Source organism: Harpia harpyja, chromosome 18 (assembly GCF_026419915.1).
Source record: "Harpia harpyja isolate bHarHar1 chromosome 18, bHarHar1 primary haplotype, whole genome shotgun sequence".
Lineage (NCBI taxonomy): Eukaryota > Metazoa > Chordata > Aves > Accipitriformes > Accipitridae > Harpia > Harpia harpyja.
The window spans coordinates 16719024-16739984 of NC_068957.1; the positions used below are offsets into that span (position 1 = coordinate 16719024).

Consider the following 20961-nt stretch of genomic DNA (forward strand, 5'->3'; position numbering starts at 1 on the left):
ATTTGCAGGAGGGCTTTTGAAAAGAGGAGATCTGCCAGGGGGATTGAATAACTAGGTTTAACATCAAGAGAGCTCGTGGGGGATGTGCTGACATAGTTGCTTTCCTGGTGAGAGGATATGAATGCCTTGGGCACGTTTCAGTAATAGGAGGAGCCGAGTGTCGATCTGGTTGTAAAGGGCAGATGACTTTGACTCCCCAGACAAGATCTTTCAGAGTTTATGGCCGTGCCAAAGCGCGACGTGAGGGGTGTTGGCAGGGTGCTGCGGGTGGGGCGGCGGGCTGGAGCCGGGGGAGCAGCGTGGGGCGTGGGGCCGGCTGCGGTCCCCGCGGAGGCTCTGCGGGCAGCGCCCGGGGTCCCTGCGGAGCACTGAAGTTCAGGTTCCGCGGCGGGGCTTGGGCAGGGCCCCTGCGTGGCACAGGCGGCTCCGGGGGAAAGCAGAGCGTCTCCGTGGCGTGGATGCGGGAGGCAGCGGTGGCCGGCGGAGGGAAGGCAGGCAGGGAGTGACACACGGGGCGGCTGACACCAGGGGTGACAAGAGCGAGCGGGCGGGCGGCGGGGGCAGCGCGGGGCCAGGGCATGTCGTGCCGGGCTCCCCCCGCGGCAGGGCAGCCCTGGGGCAGCGCCGGCGGGGGCCGGCGGGGGCCGGCAGCCCAGCCCCGGGGCGGGGGCGGCGCGGCCCAGGTGGCGGGGGCGGACGGCTGCCGCCGCCAGCCCCGGCCGCCGCTGCCGGCTCGGCTCGGGTTACCTGGGCGGGCCGCGGCGCGGCTCTTCCCGTCTGGCCCGGCCCCCGCGACGGGAAGTGGGAGCGAGGGGCCGCGCTACGGCCGGCCGGGAGGCCGGAGCCATGGATCCTGGCGGAGCCTCGCCGCGCTGCCGGCTTCTCCTCGCCGTCTGCTGGGTGGTCGCCGCGGGGACGGCGGCAGGTAGGAGCGGGAAGGGAAGGAAGGGAAGGGGCGGCGGGGAGCGGGACCACCGGCCGGCTGCCGGCCCCGCTCCGCTCCGGGCTCCCCCCGCCCCGCTCCCGGGCGCTCCCCGCGGCGGCGGAGCCGGGGCCGGGGCCGCGGTTGCCGCTCGCTGCCGGCCGGAGCCGGGACACCCGCGGGGCAGCCGGTGCGGGACCTCGCCGTGCGTGGGGCGGCGGCGGCGGGAGCTGCGCTGCCGGGGCGGCGGTGGGCTCGGTGCACGTACGGTCGTGTATTTAGGTGAAATGCTTTCATTCTGTGGTGGAAACGGCCCGAAGCGCGTCGGCTGTGTGCGAGGGCAGTGCCGGTAGCGCGCCCTGCCCCTTACCGGGCAGAGGAACGGGGATGCCCCAAAATCTGCTTTTCTCTCTCAGTGAGGCAGCGTTTGACAGGGTCGGCAGAAATCTTTTCGGCTCAGTCTTGGGCAGTCTCTGCCTTAAAAACGAAAGCAGAAGCCCACTGCCTTTCTCCCCGCGTCTTGCGGCGGATTCCTGGAAGTGAGGCGAAGGCAGGCGCGGCGGGAGCGCGGCGGGACCCGGGCTTGGCGGCTGCCGGAGCCCGGGGCGTACGCGGTGTCCCCGGCCGTGGGCTTTGTCCGCTACCTTTGCCGTTACTTCTGGCTTCCCCGCTTTTGCAAGCGCGAACGTATAGTTGCAGGAAAGACGTGCGTGTGCCTGTGAGCGTTCCGTAAGAACCGGGGCTCGAAGCTTCGTTCGTTCTGTCTTTGCTAATGTTATGCAAAAATACAGCCGCAAACGTTAGAGAATTGTTATTTTTCAGCTGGCTACAGTTCGGTTTATAACTATGAAATCAACCTTCGGAAAATACGGGAGGACAAAATACAAAGTCTTTTATGATACTTCACAACGCTTTTACGATACTTGATGCAAAGTATTTGTTGATGTTTCCACAGGACGGCTTTTAGAAATAAAATGTTTTCTATGCAGGATTGCCTCAGCTAATCTCAGCTAGTTACTGCTGCACCTTATTTTCTTAGAAGCATCACCGTGGTTTTGGTTTTTTAAGAGTGAAATAACGTCTCGCCTATGTTTTGTGGTTGGTCTTTGAGTTGTCCTGCTAAATTGCTGTAGCGATGAGATTTTAATAACAAAAGTATTAGACTGTATGTATATTTTATACAACAAAAGTGTGAGACTGGCCAAGCCTATGAATAAAAGCAAATCTTCAGCTAAACGTAACATTAAAGCACGAGCTTCGGAATTGTATAGATCAATCTGAAACCTACTACATTTAAACTTTTTATGCTAATACAATTTATTAATTTATTTATAAACCTTGAGTATTTCCACTTCTTACTTTGTGCAGTTAGAAATCTGCACGCTTAAGCACAATTACTTCTAATCAAAAATATTAAAAGAAAATGTGTAGAACTTCAGAACGGCAATCGGGGATGACACTGTAAATTTTTTTAATGGTTCGTGGCTTTTGTAGGTAATAAAAGTTTGAAAAAGCATGAAAAGAGAATGCTTGGAGCTGTGTAGTCTTGTTGAATAATTTTTTTTTTTTTTACATGATCTAAAGGACTCAGTATTTGCAAACTTAAGGCCCCAATGCTGTTCCTAAAACCTGTCATAAGTTTTTGTTAGTGGAACAGTTTCTCAGTTCACTTAGTGGAACTAGTTTTCTCAGAGGAGAGTGTATTTTTGCAAGAACATACATTTCTCTTCTCTGCTCCCAAGGTCAGCTGTAAAACTGAACAAACAAACAATCCCAAAAGTTTTAAATATTCTAAAAAGCTAAGCATATTCAGACTAAAGCGGTAAATCCTAGTAATTATTCTCATTTTCTGTGCGAGCATACGTTTATCCGCACATACGTACGGACACGCAGATGGTAACAATGTCTGATCTCTACCATTGCCTGTCCTTTAACTATGCAAAGGTCTGAGCAAGCTCCAGGAGTTTGATGAATTTTCCTCAAGCTTTCGTAGCTCTGGCTGTCGGGAAATGTAAGATAATGGTGTCATAGATGCTTTGAGCAGAGTTCTTGCTGAAATAAGCTGGTTTGCCTTTCCATCTGCACTCTTCCTTGTGCTAGCAGAAGGAAATGGGGCTGCACCATAACCTGGATGGGAAAACTGCTCTCGGTGGAATTATTCTGCCCTTTCCCTATGCGTTCCGTCAAATGTTGGGGCGGGTTGAGCCTGGTTTCCTGGCACAAGCAAGTTTCCTGGGATGAGCAAGACCTGCAGTGCTAGCTGATATCAGTTTGAAGTGTTTGTGAAACTACTGCATAACAAGGGTACTTTCTTTCCACACACAAATAGGTGGTGGTGCCTCAGTGATGATACCTGTAGATAGCCTTGAGAAGCAGTCTCAGTTGGCCTCTTATTCAATATCTTCTAATAGTACACATTAGAGTAGGTCTTTAAAAAAAACAATATTCACTTTCATTTTCTTAGGGAATTACCAGTTGGTAGTTTTTTCTAGAGTTGGAGTCTGACACATACTTTAATTTTTCCTGTCAGTTTTCTATTTTCTGCCATATTTCCCTTTTTTTCTTTTCTAATACGATCGTCAAGCTGTGTGACTGGGTATTGAGTAGGCTGTGACTCAGTGTGCAAGAGTAAGGAAGAGTCAATGCACAAATGCATTTATCCCAGCAACTACCTCTGAGTCATGGCTCTTCCTCTGCTTCTATCTTGCTTTGGGGGAGGTGAAAAAATGTACTGCTGAAGTGTGCCAGCAGTAAATTACTGTTTGTCCCACACTGGTTTTGCTCACGGTGCCAGAGCACAGCATTAAAAGTTTAATAGGCGAGTAATTGAAAAAGCATTGTGGTTTCTTTGTTGTTTTTTTACATTCTCGGTTTTGCTTGGATTGGGCTAAACTGTGGTTCTAACATACAGCTGTTGCTTGCAAGATGTAATCATTTGTCTTTTTAAAGTTTTCTCTCTAAAACTGCATTGATGGATAATTTGGGGGTAGAATAAAGTATTAATCACTCTACAAAATGTATATACTATTTTTACTAGAGTCAGCATGTGATACAAACTCGCAGCAGAAAGGACCTGAAAAATAAGACTCATCTGCCCCCCACGAGCATAAGTTTCATTTCCACAGCAGCTACGTTGTTGCATGTTGCAATTTCTTAAAAATTACTTTTCAATGATTTTTTTGTGTGTGCGTTTCTTATAATTATTTAAATGGTTGGTGGACTGAGATAACAGGAATAGTAGAAACAATTTAGTGAGCAGTAGCTTATCTGATAGCAAATATGAACCGACGAAGTTGAGAAGTTATTTGTGTTCTTTTCTGTTGGAGAGTTAAAAATCCGTCTATACTACTAATGGTAAAATGTGAACCAACAGGATTGTTACACTGATAACTTCTTTCTTCTAGAAGCAGAAGTTCTTCCACCTCCATCCAACCTGGAATACTCATTTATACAAATCTGCACCCTGAACTGGACCTGGAGCCCCCCAGAGAACATCAGCAGTAGCTGCGACCTGGAGTATTCCAGCGACATTGTGATTGGTGAGGTCCCTCAGGACAAAAGAGTAAGTGCATCACCTCTTTAAACTCTGCTATGCTCCAGTGAATGTCTTCCTGTGATAAAACTGTGTGTGTAAGCATATATACATACATAAATACAGTTTTAATGTAGCTTTTAATTCTTGTCGTGGGATCAAAACCTCAAAAATGAGTCATATCAGCATGTGGGATCTTCAGACCAGAAAAATCTGTTGCTCTCTGATAATTGAGCTGCTACCAGTAACACAGGAGTACCATCATAATAATGTGAAAAGTCTTGTTTCAGTCTTTGCTTATGCAGCTCTCTAGAAAAAGAGAAATATATACAGGGCAGTCTACATCCCTAAGACTTAAAGGGGATTTTGCAAAGGCCAGTCTCCTTCACTTTGAACTCAATTTAAGAAGGAGGTGTGCACATTAACCTTGGTGTAGCTGTGATTTGACAACATAGCGTCTCTTGGAGGTAATGCCAAGTATTAACATATTCCCACATTTGCCCTGTCCCTGCGCTTACAATTATTCATGGGGGTTGTTTTACAAAGACAACATGGAACACATTTGTTCCCCGGAACAGCAATTGTAAAACTTTGGTTTGGGCTTTTGTTTTCATGTCTGTGTGTATTGGTTTTGTGTGGCAAGGTTTTGGTAGCGGGGGGGTCGTTACAGGGGTGGCTTCTCTGAGAAGCTGCTGGAAGCTTCTCCTGTGTCCGACAGAGCCCATACCAGCCAGCTCTAAGTCGGACCCGCCACCAGCCAAGGCCGAGCCCATCAGCGATAGTGGTAGCGCCTCTGAGATAGATAACATATTTAAGAAGGAAAAAAAGTTGTGGGGCACAGAGAAACGGCAGCCGGAGAGAGGAGTGAGAACATGTAAGAGAAACAATCCTGCAGATACCCAGGTCAGTGAAGAAGGAGGGGAGGAGATGCTCCAGGTGCCGGAGCAGAGATTCCCCTTGCAGCCCGTGAGGAAGACCATAGTGAGGCAGGCTGTCCCCCTGCAGTCCATGGAGGTCCACGGTGGAGCAGATCTCCACCTGCAGCCCGTGGAGGACCCCACACCAGAGCAGGTGGGTTCCCGAAGGAGGCTGTGACCCCGTGGGAACCCTGCGCTGGAGCAGGCTCCTGGCAGGACTTGTGACCCCGTGCGGGACCCACGCTGGAGCAGTGTGCTCCTGAAGGACTGCACGCCGTGGAAAGGACCCATGCTGGAGCAGTTCGTGAAGAACTGCAGCCCGTGGGAAGGACCCACGTTGGAGAAGTTCGTGGAGGACTGTCTCCCGTGGGAGGGACCCCATGCTGGAGCAGGGGAAGAGTGTGATGAGTCCTGCCCCTGAGGAGGATGAAGCAGCAGAAATAACGTGTGATGAACTGACCGTAAACCCCATTCCCCGTCCCCCTGCGCCACTGGGGGGGTCGGTAGAGAATCCAGGAGTGAAGTTGTGCCCGGGAAGAAGGGAGGGGTGGAGGGCAGGTGTTCTGAGATTTGGTTTTATTTCTTATTACCCTACTCTGGTTGATTGGTAATAAATTGAGTTAATTTTCCCCAAGTTGAGTCTGTTTTGCCCGTGATGGTAATTGGTGAGTGATCTCTCCTGTCCTTATCTCAACCCACGAGCCCTTTGTTATATTTTCTCTCCCCTGTCCAGCTGAGGAGGGGGGAGTGATAGAACAGCTTTGGTGGGCACCTGGCATCCAGCCGGGGTCAACCCACCACTCTGTGTTAGATGGTTTGCAGCCCAGATGTGATCCTTGGTGTGGATTAACAGCTGTTTGGTCAGGACTGAGAGCAGCATTGCCATGGTACCGAAGGGGCTGTAGGACAAATATTTTACAATTTATTGCCAGTAAGATAATATGCTATCAGTCCATAATTCCAAACGGTGAGAACTGGAAGCCTTGAATACACACCAACTGTGTGTGGGGTTGGCAGTGCTGCTATTCCAGATATGGTTAAAATTGACAGGATGCCTCTTGAAACAGTCCCCTGTTGTTGAGCCCTGTTACAGCTTTATGGCCTGATGTTTACAATGGCCTCTTCACAGTGACTGCTGTATTCTTTCTGGCAGCTCCAGGATATCCTGGACTTGAAGTAAGGCTGCGGTTTCGCAAACAGCTGAGCTGATTTAATGGCTTAGGCTAAAAGGGTGATATTTCATTTTTGACACCCCCTTCTCTAATGATCTTCATCGGACTGTTAGATGAGCCAGTCAAACTTGCTAACTCAGCAAAAACCTGTTTATCTCTTCTGATGGGTTAATTAACAAATTAACAAGTTGAAAGTCTGCTTGGTTAACAAGCTGAATGAGTTTGTGGAAGGGTCTAACAGATGTTAAGGTCAGCAGGAGTGAAAGCTGTGGGACAGCAGTTTCACGTGACAGGATAAACCAGACTGTGTATTGTCTTGCTGCATCTTTTTGTGTTACAGCTGGTAGAATCTAGTGTGTTCATTGCTGTTTGATTTCCTTGCCCTCTCATTAGTGCCAATATTTATTTTATTTTTTTTTTATGCATGAGTGGTTATACCATTCTTTGGTCATTACAAAGATTTTTTTTTTTTTTGTATCCTGTTTCCAGTTAAGTAAAAGGCATGTCCCTAGCCCAATAAAAGATGCTCAAGAAAGTGTATGATAAAAGGGTAAGCCTTTTTCTCACACAAACACATACTCTCTTCTGAAAATGGAAGCTTGTGGACTGCTTAGGCCTGATGTGGTGTCACTGTATTTAATAGCCATTTGTGAATTTGTTTTGATAATTTTTTCCTTTTGCTCCTTAAATCCATACAAACTCTTCTCATTGCTTTTTGGTTATGTCTTCAAATGTTCTTTCTTCTGTTCATCATGCACTCGTGCACACACACAGAAAGATGAAGGTTAGATCTGTAAGCTCCTGTTTATATAGCTGTAGTATAAACATGCTTATTTTGCATTATCCATGAAGACTTACTCTAAGATCATTTTCCCCACTTTATACTTGTTCCTTGATCTCTGTGCTCGTGTCTACAGGACACTGGAGTAGAAGTAGTTTTCCTTTGGTGAATTCTGAACGCGCCTGATGAGGAAAAAGAAAAGCTAAGTGATGCTGAAGCTTCCCACATTATCAGACCCTCATTTCGTTTGGCTTTGAGCTGCAGTCTTTCTGAGGGGCTGTAACGTATTCTTACATTAATAGTAATTCCCATGTGTCTGATACGGTATGCCAAATGTTCTCATTTTCTTTCCCCCCCCATCTAAACCCAGGAATGGAGTAAGAGTTGCTTCCGTGTGACGGATATGTTCTTGAATGAGGAAATGCGTTTCAAAGTGAGAAGCGAATGCAAGCACAATAACGCCAGCAAGCCCAGCCGGTGGGTGGAGACGTCCCTTCTGCCGAAAGGTAACGCGTGCGGCAGCCGGACCCGAGGCAGACCTGCCTCTCTTGGCCTGGGGAGGCACAACCTCGTTTTCTCTGCTATTTTAACAAAATATCATAGAAATGTATCATAGAGAAGTAGGGAGATACCAGACGCAAAGGCTAGTGCGATTGATAGAGCTTAAACGGAACGATTATACTACATTTAAACACAGCTGGAGTCTTCTGGCGCTTAAGGCCTTGTGGGCGAACTTGTAAAATTTAAATGTTCTTCCAAGACGACAATGTGATTCCTGTCATTCCTCTTGCCCCAGCCATGCTGTGGTTGTGGGATAAGAGATAACTTAGGTTGTATTAAGCCTGCTGACTTCATGACTAACGTCTAAGTCAGTTTATTTTGTATGATTTTTCTGTACAAGCAGAAGTCCCTAAAATAACCCTACGTTTGTAAATGTTAGAGGGATGAATCTAGCAAATTTAACAACTTGTTGAATAAATAAGTGACTTAATAATTATTTAATTATAGTAGGGTTCTCTGTCTTTCAAAAGAGATGACTGGGGTCCACAAAGCTGCACATAGCAAAATGAATAGAGAAAAATATTTTTTGTTTCTTGACATCCAGAAATAAGGGGTCCATAGCAAAATTGTTAGGAAACAAACTTTAAGGAATAATGTATACTGCTGGATGCTGGATGTTAGGAGGTACAGAAGAAAATAGAGCCTCTTGCCTTGAGTAGTAAAAGTCTGTCTAACCCAGGAGCATGACTTGACGTGGACGAAAACCACATGTGGACAGGAGAATCTGAGACCTTATCAAGCTTGTCTGCGTGTCTGTCAGAAGGGTATTCTGGAAAATCAGGGAAGCAGGTCATTAGGACAGCATGTACTAAACAGGTTGGGGCCTTTAAAAGTCTGCTTGCAGATAAAATATTTAAAAATACTTCTTGGAACAGGAAAACCAGTTTCATTTTCCTATACTATCAGACAGTTGCTACTTCAGGGAGAATGCAAGCTTGGAAGTAGAAGGTAGTACGGGGTTTGCTATCAATAAAAGTCTGGACTGTTGATAAAATTGACATGCATTTTATTTTTAGTTCGTGAAGATGTTGCTACTTGTTACAAGGAAAAAAAACCTAATATGCTGTAATATGATGTCCTGGTTTCAGCTGGGATAGAGTTAATTTTCTTTCTAGTAGCTGGTATAGTGTTATGTTTTGGATTTAGTATGACAAGAACATTGATAACACACTGATGTTTTCAGTTGTTGCTAAATAGTGTTTAGACTAAGTCAAGGGTTTTCAGCTTCTCATGCCCAGCCAGCAAGAAGGCTGGAGGGGCACAAGAAGTTGGGAGGGGACACAGCCAGGGCAGCTGTGCCAAACTGGCCAGAGGAATATTCCATACCATGTGATGTCATGCCCAGTATATAAACTGGGGGGAGCTGGCCGGGGGGGTGGATCATTGCTCGGGAACTAACTGGGCATTGGTCAGCGAGTGGTGAGCAGTTGCATTGTGCATCACTTGTTTTGTATATTCTGATTCCTTTATTGTTATTATTGTAATTTTATTATTGTTATTATCATCGGTATTATTTTCTTCCTTTCTGTCCTACTAAACTGTTCTTACCTCAACCCATGAGTTTTACCTTTTTTTTTCTTTTTTTTTTTCCCTGATTCTCTCTCCCATCCCTTTGGGTGGGGGGGGAAGTGAGTGAGCCCCTGCATGGTGCTTAGTTGCTGGCTGAGGTTAAACCACGACATATGATAATACAGTATAAAGAACTTGTACCATACAAAAATGCAAGATTGAATCTGAATCTGGAAGACTTCATTCTGTAATTGCTCTGCCTGGGAGATACTTTGATGTCTCTATTCACAATTGCTGTGTACTCATTTGTATTTATGTTCTGTAATTTGGGTTTTCAATATGTTGAAGAAGTTGAATATCTAGAGGTATATGGGTCTCAATTAAAAGTTCAACTTACTCAGTGTTGCTTTTGTCCAGATTTAACATCTACAGGTATTGCCATATTCAGAATAGTGAGAAACTAATGTTGTATCTGGAGAAGATAACTATAATTAAATGCTGACTATTTTTAACGTTGATGGCTGTAATAACTATAACAAAGCTAAGTGCTATCCCTATAATTGCCAGTTACTTTAACTCCTTTTTAAAGTACCTGTAGTTTAATAGAACAAAATATTTTCCTGACTCAACACCTTGTCCTTAGCATCAGGTAACTCTAAGTAATATTTCAGACGTGGTGGAAACTGAGATTCACTGTTATGATTAGCTTGCATATAGAAGTTACTCTGCTGAGATTTCAGCTATTGCAAGCGATAAACAACTAGAATTCATCATTTGCTGTGCTGAGACAGGCAGTGCAGTCTGAGAGGTAACCCATCTTTGCCTTCCAGGCAGTTTCAGTTTACTTCTGGAAACTGGGGAGAAGGCTTTGCTGGCAAAATAAATCTTAAGAGACCTTTCCAACTTGCCTTGCAGGTATTCCAGGTACTGCTGCTGTTGACTTGAGCTGCGTTTGGCACAATTTGGAGTACATGGTTTGTACGTGGCGTCCTGGGGAGAATGCGAGCAGTGATACCAATTATACATTGTTCTACTGGTTTGTATGAACTTTTTATTCCCAACTCTAAAGTTCTTTAGCACTCATCTTTAGTTTTACATTACCGGTTTTCACTTGTCTTCTTCCTGTTGCTTTGAAAGGTCCCAGGGCATTGCATACAAGTTAGTGTTGGGTCCAGTCCAACAGAAAACTTCACTGCTGAAGGGTCAAGAGATTGCTGTTGCTGAGTCGTTTTGGGAAGTTGACATAACTATTATGTGAAGCACTGGCTGCTTCTGTAGCCCATTTTAAAATAACTGCTATTGCTTTCTAATTTTTCCTAATTGTGGATTCAAAGAAGGAAGAATTAAGAACTGAGCTAGACCAATATATTAATAGCTTTTTTTATATGAATTGCAGCCCAACAAACATGGACCGTTTAAGTCAGAATCGCTCACTAATGTGTGTGTCAGCTCTTAAATCGTTGGAAAATGTTATGAAAACATTAATAACCACTTAGCAGTATTTTTGTTTGTATCTTCAATGTCATGAATAACCGATTCACCTCGAAAGTTATGGAGAACACCTTTTTATCATCATGCCTGCTTGCCAGCTGACTGCCATAAATAGACTCTTGTTCCAAAGGAACAGAGTTGTGGTGTGGGAAAAAACTTGGCATACAGATCTGTGCACGCTAATCTATGCATACTTCTGCATGTTGATGGGGCTTGTGAAATGCCAGATTGCATTGCTTCTGTAGAAATATTGAAGTTTTCCTTCTGGAAGCCCCTTGTTGTAGTTTTAAATCATCTTTATGTCTTGTCTGAACTAACTAACTAAACTTTTTCCTCTTCCTCTGCAGTGGCAGTCTCGCAGGCTAGCTGTTCGTTTTAATGCATTTGGACAGCTAACAGCAGAAAACTTGCTGCTTTAGTTAAATGCGGGGAGGACTGTTCTCGCTCTAAACTGCTACTCAAAGAAATTTTTTCTTTATTACAAGAACAGTACCAATGAGGTGTTGAAGATCAGAATTTCTGGGTATATGGATACTTACTGGAATAATGCTTTGGATTAGAGCTATATATTTTCAACTTAGCCCTTAATTTTAATGAAAGATGTAGTCTTTTAATTCATGCTGCTTAGAAAGAAAAATACTTTTTTGATTTTAAAGCTGAAAACTAAGGAAACACTTGATTTTTGGACTGAAAAATGCATTTTCCATAATGCAGGTGAGGTGGGGTTTTTTGGTTTTGGTTTTGGTTTTCAGAAATGAGTGAACAATTACCTGAAAAATTATTGCTTAGTTCCATTTTATATTCTTCTCTGATATTTTCCTCTAAACCCCTATCTTTTTATCCAAAGTGAACATGAATATAAAGTTAGCTTGGAACAAACAAATCCAGTCAGTGCACAGTAATACTTGCTGAAATGGAGGCTTACAAGGGCAGGTTGATGCATTGGCACGGTGCTGTCTGCTCTGAATGCCACCCATCTTCATCAGCCCTCGGGCGGGGAGGTGAGAAGTGTGGATAAAAAAAAGGGTCTGTCCTGAAAACAGGACAGACGGTTTTGGCTTCCCCAGCCCCTATATATTGAGATGTTAAGTAGGGGAACGTCATTCCTATTGTGCTCCTAAATGAAGCTCTGATTTACTCTGTGTCGCTTTCAAATAAATAAATAAAAAATCAGTTTTCTCAGGAGGAGAAAGCTATTGGTGTATTTCCATTGGGACTTGGGGAACAAACAGAAGCAAGGAAGAAGGTTGTCATAGCTTCTCTGTTATTGGAAGTGAATACTGACATTTTGAAAAGCAAATGCAGGCAATAGGTGAAACTCAACCACCTTACGCAAAAGCTGCGATACCTGAGGCATAGCTAAAGGAGATAGATCAGCTCATTCTATCACAGAAGTGAAATTCTGTTGATAGGAAGTGATCCAAATTAGTTTGCTTTCTAAATTTTTTTTTCCTTTTAATTGTTTTCCCATGTGGAAAATGTGAACCAAAGCTGAAAGCAGCTGTTATCTTTGACGCTTCGATATAAAGCAAACCTGCCTCTCTTTCTACTACTTGACACTCTTTACAAAAATAATATTCTTTCTAAAGCTTGAGATAAATTAGAAGCTTCTTACTTTGCTTAGCTTTACTTATATGTATGTTATAGCACAGGTTTAGTGCATGATCAGTCTTTAGAATTTGTAACACAGGTTTAAAAACAAGCTTGCCCCTTGCTGTCCTATTCTTTTGAAGTTTAAAAAAATATTTTTATTCCTATAGGTTTGATGGTTTGAAAAACCATAAGAAGTGCAGCAACTATTCTGTGCACCAAGGAATCTTTGGATGCATTTTCAATCTTAGCTTCCCAAAACTCACCAATACTTACCCGGCTATAAGTATCTTGATTAGAGATGATTCTGAAGAAATTAGGCCTGTGTGTGCAAGTAAAAATCCCACCACCCTTGGTAAGTTTAATACCACATTATAAAAAAAAAAAAAAATTGTAGAAGTTTGCCAGTATATCATTGTGTATGAGAAGCTTGCACCTCATAAGCTGTGGATGAGACAACATGATTAAATGTTCCCTTCTTCTATTGATTTGGGAATTACATAGACAAGGTTTGTTTTGGGGGATTGGGTGTTTGGGGGTTGGGGGCGTCATTTTCCACTCATTTTTACTCTTACTCCTTAGTTCTTTTTTTTTTTTTCTTCTTTTCTTTTTGGTGCTAACTTTTATCTCTTTCTGTATAAACTGGTATAAGTGTAATATTATGCAATACAGGACTCGAACAATTTTTCTAAGCAGTGGAATATACCTTTTAACTAATTCTTCCATTTTGCATTTCAGTAAAACCTGCTACACCAAGACAAGTTACACTGTCAAAGATTAATGATGAAATACATGTAGAATGGAGTCAATCAGACACCTTTCCAAAAAATTGTTTATTTTATGAAGTTGAATATCACAATGGTGATTTGGACACCGCTCTGATAATTAAAGTAATTTGTCATTACATTACTTACTTTTCATTACTTTTATAACTTGTGTTGATATTCACAGTAACTCAAATGTTTGCTGTTTAAAAATGAAAAAATATGTATGCTGCATGTGAATGGGTCTGGTGTACTGGCTGCAAGTGTTGTGTGGACATAAGATTTTTCTCCTGTACAGTAGGTTTCTGGTAGTAATATCTATACAATGCAATTCATATGAGTCTTGAATCCTTGCCATCATTTTTTATGGCAAAGCAGTAATGTTTAAGAACAGTCCGATAAAGAAATAATACACTAAACTAAACAACACTCATCAGGAAATACACTGTGGTGCATGTACCTGTTTGCTTCTCAGTGATATGGGACTTTGGTCTGTTGGTGTTGAGTTTTCCTGTCGTTGGGTCTACACTCGGTCAGATGACTGCCTTGTTCTTGAATGACGTGACTTGATTACTATAAAGCAAAATTAATTGCTGGCACACACGAGAACACACAATGTTATACAGAAAAGCAAGGGGATAAAAAGACTGAGAATGGGTGGGGAAGAAAAAGGTGTGCACTCCTAGATATACTGATTTTAATGTACACATAAGAAGATTTGACTTCAGTGTCTGGATGTACTCATGCCTGTATCTGCATAGCCAAACTGACTGTACTGTTTGTTCAGAATGGTGAACAACATGATAAATTTAAATGTCAGGTGGTAGTCTTCTCCTGTGGAGCATATTTAGTTGTTTGTCCTACCTCAAATTAAGCAAACTTGAATAATATCAATGTTCTTCAGGAAACTGGCATTTTGGATCAAAAATAAGTGAAGTTTGATCCCAGGTAGTGTGTTTGCCTGTCTCTGTAGAGTCATCACAGAAGACTCTCACGGAGTCAAAGTTGGATCAGCATTGCTGCCCTGACAGAGAGGGGAAGGCAGTGTAAATCACAGATGTTTCGCAAAAAAAAAAGGCACTGTTCCAGACACCGAGTCTTAGTTTAATCATTGATGCCAAATGCTGTATGATAGATGTAGCAGTGAATAAGATTAAATCTTAGCTTTGGAATCTCTGTTTAGGCAGTCTGTGCTAGTTAAATGCTACTATGTTCTTTTTTATGAAGTTCAGTATTCACAAAAAGATCTTCCATCAAAACATTCAGAATACATTATCTGCACAGTGAAAATAGGCTTGTAGGTGACTGAGAATACGTTGGTAATTGAACAAAGCAAATGACCTTTTCTTTTTACCTTAGGTTGAAAATACTAGTATGTCAATTCCTGGCGTTGATCCTAATAGCAAGTACACCTTCAAAGTGAGAGCAAACCCAAAGCCCGAGTGTTACAGCAGCAAGCTCTATAGTGACTGGAGCGAAGAAAAGAGTATTGGTGAGAGCAGTTGTTCCTGCAATTTGTTGTACTTTATTCTTCACCTGTAAGGCATCTAATACCTTTTGTCTGCTAAATAAATAGGAGTGGAAGATCATCTTCCTATGTATCTATTTTAGATGAAAAGAGGGCAAGAGAGTCCTAGTCCTCCAGCAGTGCCATCTGTTACTGCCTGTACTGCTCTATATGTTGATGGGGTTGCCATCCGTGTAGCTGTGCAATGACCTCTTTCCAGTGCTATCAGTTTTTCAGCCCTGAGTCTTGCTGGTTTTCATTTTCTTGCCAAATGTATCTACGTTATAACATCGTGCTTTGAAAATGAGTCCTTGCCTGCAAAAGTGCTAGTGTATTTGAAAAACATTCAGTCTGTGAATTAATTAATTTGTTGTCATTATTCCTAAAAAGCTTCTCAAAATATCCCTAAGTTTCCACAATTTTTGTTTTCCAGGTGAGGAGATGGACTCTACATTCTATGTTGTTTTAATAATTGCCATTCCATTAATAGTAGCAGTATCTACTATAATTCTGCTAGTTTATCTAAAAAGGTAAATAATGGTCTCCCTTTATTTCCAACCCACTAATTCTGTTTGGTCTTTGACTTGCGTTACGATTCATCTCTCTTCCAGGTAACTGTCCATGATGTGGCACATTTCAATAGCATCTGTTTTATCCATAACATGCATTGCATAACAAAAATGGCAGCACTGTTGTGCCTCAGTCATTAGAATTAGGTTTACAGACCATATACATGCTCTGGTTGCACTTGTGTTTATGTACGCTTAGTTAGATTCTTGTTGCGCAGCTATTGCATCCCCTCCCTTTAAGCAATGAAGTCCAAATTCAAAATTAAGCTTATATATAAAGTATATTTTATCAGATTTTTTAAAAAAGTTCTACTTTTGCTGCTGTCTTTGTCAACAGTGAAAGTTACTTAGAATCTGTCTGTGTGAATATTCCCATTTCCTTTTGGTTTGGGGAGTAAAAATGAGAATTGGGATACAGCTGCAGAGGATGAAAGCTGGCCAGTGATGTCAAAGCTGACTCTACAAATTTTCTTGACCATACCCAAGTATGACATTGAAATGGTGATTTTTAAATTAATACATCTTTCATCTAAAGCTTTTCTTTTTAATTTTCTGAAGGCTGAAGATATTAATTCTTCCACCAATTCCGAACCCTAGAGAAATTCTTAAGCGCATGTTTGGAGAGCAGAATGAGGATTCCCAGGTTAGTAAGAAGCTGTTGGGCCAACTAATCTATTGAAGCAGAATCTGTAGGCTTCCAATTTTCTTGTTCCTAATACCTATGTCTATCTTAAAACCAACTGTATATAAGTAAGTATATCATATGAAGATTAAGTATTTACAACAGTAAGAGTTGTTCAGAAAAAATTACCCAAAGCTGAGAGGGATTTTTTTTTTCCATCAAATTGCATATACTTTTCTAGATACGTTAGTAGAATTGCATTATTCTGTTATTTCACAAACTGCTAGTCCCTTAGATGTGTTTTGCTAGTTGCTCATTTTTATGATGCTGAATAAAGCTATTCATATTTGACTTCCAGAAACTTATATTTTTAGCACTTCCACATTTATCACAATCAGCTATGAAGTAAATCAGGACACTTAGCTTCTCATTCGCAAAAGAACAAAACTAGCTATAGCTGCTTCAAGCTTTGGTTGATGAAAGACTTGCTATAGGCCCTTATTTCAGGAAAAATAAAGATAACGCTGATTATGGAAACTCTTCTTTCTAAACAAATCTAACTCAGTAGCCCTTTATAAAAATCCTAAGGGAAGTACACTGACAAGCCCTAATTCAAACCTGGACATGAGGCAATGTACATTGCTCTCGGAACACAGTCCTTGTATGGAAGGAACATTCTGACTCACTGTGGCATCTCAAAATTTATGCCACCTATGAAACATTTGTAGAGGATAATGACTATCTGGGTGTTTGGTGCTGCATGTGCATTGGATATTCTCAGCTGAACAGGAGTTGCAGGAATCGCTGACTTTTTGAAAATAAGTCTCCTTTTGTGGCCCCCAATTGCAAATGGAGTCAGAGTCCAAAATCCAGTATTCCCTTTTTCCACATGGGTATTCTGAGTTCACCTAATAATAAACCATGCTATGTGGGAAGCATGGATCTGGCTTCCTCATTTACTACCTTTTGGATAAATATTTCACCATGGGTCATTATGGGACTAAGATGGGACTCTTGGCCATGAGGATCGTAAGTATGGTAGCTGTTACGCTTTTTCATGCTTTGACAAGTGCTTCGTTACTGCCCCAAGTAACGCTACGTTCTCGCCTCTGAGTATTATCTTGATCTTCTCTGTGCGTTCAGGGTCTCAGTGAAAACTCTGCTAAGCGGGTACATCCTCACTTCTCCATCCTCCTGCCTGAGCTTCACCCATTAGCTGTAGTTGGAAGTGCTCTTAAGTTGGGGACCAACCTTCAGTTCTTCCTCATCTCCAGAGAGGACAACTCTTCTGTCAACCAGACCTAAGCCATGTCCCTAATAAGCACAGTTTGTTACCCAGCTACCTTGGCTTTTTCACCATAATATAGGCTATATGTTGTGAAATGGGTCTGTCTTACTGGGCTGGAAGAAAAAATGCTCACCATGAAGAAGCGCTGTTAAAAATGTTGTTGTTCTCTTTCAGAGCTGTGCAAAGGATGATTCTGTGAATGCTTATGACAGGTTACTTAAGGAAGAAGAAGTCCATTCTTTAATTTTAACAGAAACTCCAGAGTACGCTAATTCTGAAAAAGAAAACTGATATACTCTGCTTTACCAGTGAAAAATGAGGGAACTTTCATTCCTGCTCCCATACCTCAGGTGACAATACAGATGTGAAGAGACCTGCAAGACATGCACCAACTTTCACCTTAGTGAGTCCTCTCTGAGCCTTCCTTCTCTGATGCTCAGAAGGTACATCACTAACAGTAGCCATTCCTGCATCTCTGCTAGAAATACTCATCTTGGGTCATTCAAGATGAGCATGTACATAAATTTCATGGGACTGCATTGCAGCATATCTCATTCTGGCTCCAGCCAGCTCTGCCCTATTAACTTGTCATTTGCACTTGTGTTTGTGCCTCACATTAGACTGTAAATGGGTTTTTTGGAGCAAGCGCTGTGCCTTCTCTGAAGTATTTGGCTCTATTTTGCAGCAGGTGAGATGAGGCTTGTTTACAGTAGATGGCTCATTACTGCTACTACGTGGAAGTGCTGCCAGGTAGGATGCCAGAGCATGGACTGTTTGTGGATGGCCTGTTTGTGTGCTCCGGGGCAGGGCGCTTTCCAGAGGGCATTTATGGACTGACCTTCTTATGCTTCTGGTTGTTGTGCGTCAGCTCTGGCCTGGTCAAACCCCATAAAAGAGGGTTGTTTTTTCTTTAAAGATGTGTATGAAAAGCCTCTCTGCTTCCCAGCTGTATTCAGACTATTCATAGAAAAGGCTTAGTTTTTTTTATCCTTTCAAGTGCCTGTCCTCACGTGCCTTGCCTTCATGGACTTCTTGGGTTAATTATACTTTGTTTAAAATGATAAATAGAATTTTTTACTTGTGCTGTGCAGTGGCAGATAACTGTATTGAGTCTCACCAGACTGTGATTCTACTTTGGCCATATTGGCCTGAAAACACCTGGTTTTTGGAAGCTAAGTCATCCTGAGTCTGTCCAGCAAAATTACCAGGATGTATGCATGAGTCTAAGGAGCTGTGGTCAAACTGATTAGCAAGTGCTAAACCACTGAAACTGAATTAATTCAAGGGCTTCAAGACCCATCCTTACTGCTGAGCTGATGGATTTGGGGGAAGAGGGGATGACAACCTTGGCCTGCTTTCTAAGGGATAAGCTGTATTCTTTCTATAGTGATGAGGCTGTGATTTGAACTTCCCCTCTAGGAGCTTAGTAATTTAAAACAAGGTGCTGGTTTGACTTTTAAAAAAAATTTTCTTCTAGATTTTACTGCTGCAGCTTGATGACTTTTTTTTTTTTTTTTTTTTTCCAAATCATGAATTGATTTGTTAATTTTCTAACGGTTTTGTTTTGAGGTTGCATTACCCAGCAGAGCTCAACAGATGTTTTCTGGCACAACTGTAACATTTCTTTGCTCTGAATTCTGAGCACTGGTTTCTCCCCTGTGCTGCAAGGGTGTGTACCTTGATTGTGCAGGAGGCAGAAAGTAATGTAATGGGGAGAAAGGGATCCATGCAAGCTGTTTATGGTTAGTGTTCAGGAATTTCTTGCTCCTCCCAGCTAAGTGCAGACACGTTAATCATTGATGTAGTCTTAGCGGACTGGGAAGAGATCTCCTCAGAAGTTTGCTAGAAGCAAACTCTATAGCCACTAACCTTTTAAAGTTCAGCCCTGTCCTCAAACCCCATTCAATCAAAAATCTGAAATGAAATGCTGTATTTTTAGAACATATTGTTCTGCAAGAAGTAGAACTGACGGAGCTTGCTTTTTAGCTACAAATTTACATCATTCTAATGTACTCCCTCCCTCTCAATAAATCCGATTCTTTTCCCAGTCCCCACTGAGCCTCTGAAATATAGTTTCCTCCACATCTCTTACCTACCTCTCGTTCCTGGTGGTAGAAAGGGGAGGAGTAATGTAGCAGAACTAGCGGACCCCATATTAGCTTAAATCTTTTACTTACAATCAGGCTAAAAAAAAAGACATTCTAAAAATTGGTTAATGACACAAAATGAGAATAAAGCCTCAGGGATTTCAGTGAGATAAAACAGAACTCAGGTTATACAAAGTCAGCTAGCAGCACTATCTGATATTCCAGAGGTAAAGGAATAGCGTGGGGGAAAGGGTAATTAAATTCCTGTGCCAACTTCACTCCCTCTCCCCCACAACATTTATATCATTATAGCAATATAGATATTTCTCAAATCTACCTCATCTAGAATGTTGCTCATCATAGACCACTAGACAAACAGAAATGTATGATTTCAAGATAAGTAAGTGTAACGGTGTAATATAAAGTTTTGTGGCTTTCAGTATAGCAATCTAGAGAGATGATCCTCGGTACTTTACCCTAAATTCTTTTGACTTTTGATGTTTATGGTAAAACCAAAGCTTATTTGTTTGAAAAACAAAAAAACCCACCACCAACAAAAAACCAAATTCATAAAGCCAAAGGAGTAGAAAAAACAGACAGAAGGTGTTAGGCCAAAAAGAAGACTTAAATGCAGAGGATGGTTTAGATCATATAGAAATGTTTTGGGTAATTCTTTGTTTCCCAAATAATAGTAATTGACACACTTCCTAACGGATGGATTTCTTGAGCCTGTGTTTTGGCATGTAAAGTAAGCATCTGAGTATATTTTCATCTTTAATGTGTTGTGTTTATGGTTAGGGGTTTTTTTAGCTTGAAATTTTCCAACTTTTGCTATCATTTGTTTGTTCTTCATTGCAGTTACTTGATCTGTAAGTTTGTTTAAAGAATGAATAAATATGTTTGAATGTTTTTCAATATAATTGCATGGCATTTCATTCTTGGGTTGAGAAGATAAACTGAGACAGAAGAGATAGCAGAGGTTTAATGAGAAACCATGTTTGAGGCATGCCGAACCCAGAGAAGAAAAACTGAGTGTTGCTTTGCCCTCTTCCCTTTCAAAAGTGAACTCAGCCCATGCAATCAGTGGGGAATGCTACAGCTGCTGTTTTTTTGGCTGGGGTAATGAAATGGAGATGGAGCTGTGCACAAGACTTGTGCTCTCACCCTCTGTGTACTCAATGTCACGCTACTTTCTGACACTGGCATGTTTTTTCATAACACTGTAGAGAGTTAATACGTTCTCAAGCTGGAATTTGACTGAGGTTGCTGCAGCCTTACCAAAGGTAGTTCTGGTATTTTATGTCTGTCAGCTGCTGAAGTCATTGAAAATGCCAGGTTGCTAAACTGATGAAAGCCATTACCTAGTTGCTTAGACCCAAATGTGTTCAAGTGCCAAATAAACACATTAGCAATGGCTTCTTTGAAAGACTCAGAGAACGTGTACTTTGTTGCCTTCAGGTCTGTGAGCAGATCCTTCAAAATTAAGGAATAAACTGGGAAGTTAAAAAAGTTTGGATTTTTCTTTTCCAATTCTACAGTTTTTGTGGCAATAATTATTTTAATCACTCCCCATAAGTGACCTTTTCCTCTTTTAATACATTATGTTAAATAATTTAAGTTTTCTGTATTTGGCATGTTAGAAAAATTAA

At 42.0% G+C, this 20961-nt stretch overlaps 1 protein-coding gene across 2 annotated transcripts; it reads left to right on the forward strand.

Annotated features, from left to right (window-relative positions):
* Positions 1–731: 731 nt before the first annotated feature.
* On the forward strand, positions 732–20232 carry IL13RA1 (interleukin 13 receptor subunit alpha 1). Of its 2 annotated transcripts, none has more exons than XM_052813832.1 (10): positions 732–925; positions 4330–4484; positions 7695–7830; positions 10310–10430; positions 12646–12830; positions 13214–13365; positions 14599–14731; positions 15180–15276; positions 15874–15958; positions 17400–20232. In XM_052813832.1, exons 1-10 carry the CDS (start codon positions 847–849, stop codon positions 17514–17516), a joined length of 1260 nt encoding a protein of 419 aa, XP_052669792.1. In that variant the 5' UTR covers positions 732–846; the 3' UTR covers positions 17517–20232. The 2 variants fall into 2 exon arrangements, with proteins under 2 accessions (XP_052669792.1, XP_052669791.1); XM_052813831.1 differs by having other exon boundaries at positions 734–925; positions 4327–4484.
* Positions 20233–20961: the final 729 nt, after the last annotated feature.

Coding starts and splice junctions, on each gene's coding strand:
- IL13RA1 (XM_052813831.1), top strand. CDS start 847: ATGGATCCTGGCGGAGCCTCGCCGCGCTGCCGGCTTCTCCTCGCCGTC. Junction 4,485..7,694: donor AGGTCCCTCAGGACAAAAGA/GTAAGTGCATCA, acceptor ATCTAAACCCAG/GAATGGAGTAAGAGTTGCTT. Junction 15,277..15,873: donor CTGCTAGTTTATCTAAAAAG/GTAAATAATGGT, acceptor AATTTTCTGAAG/GCTGAAGATATTAATTCTTC.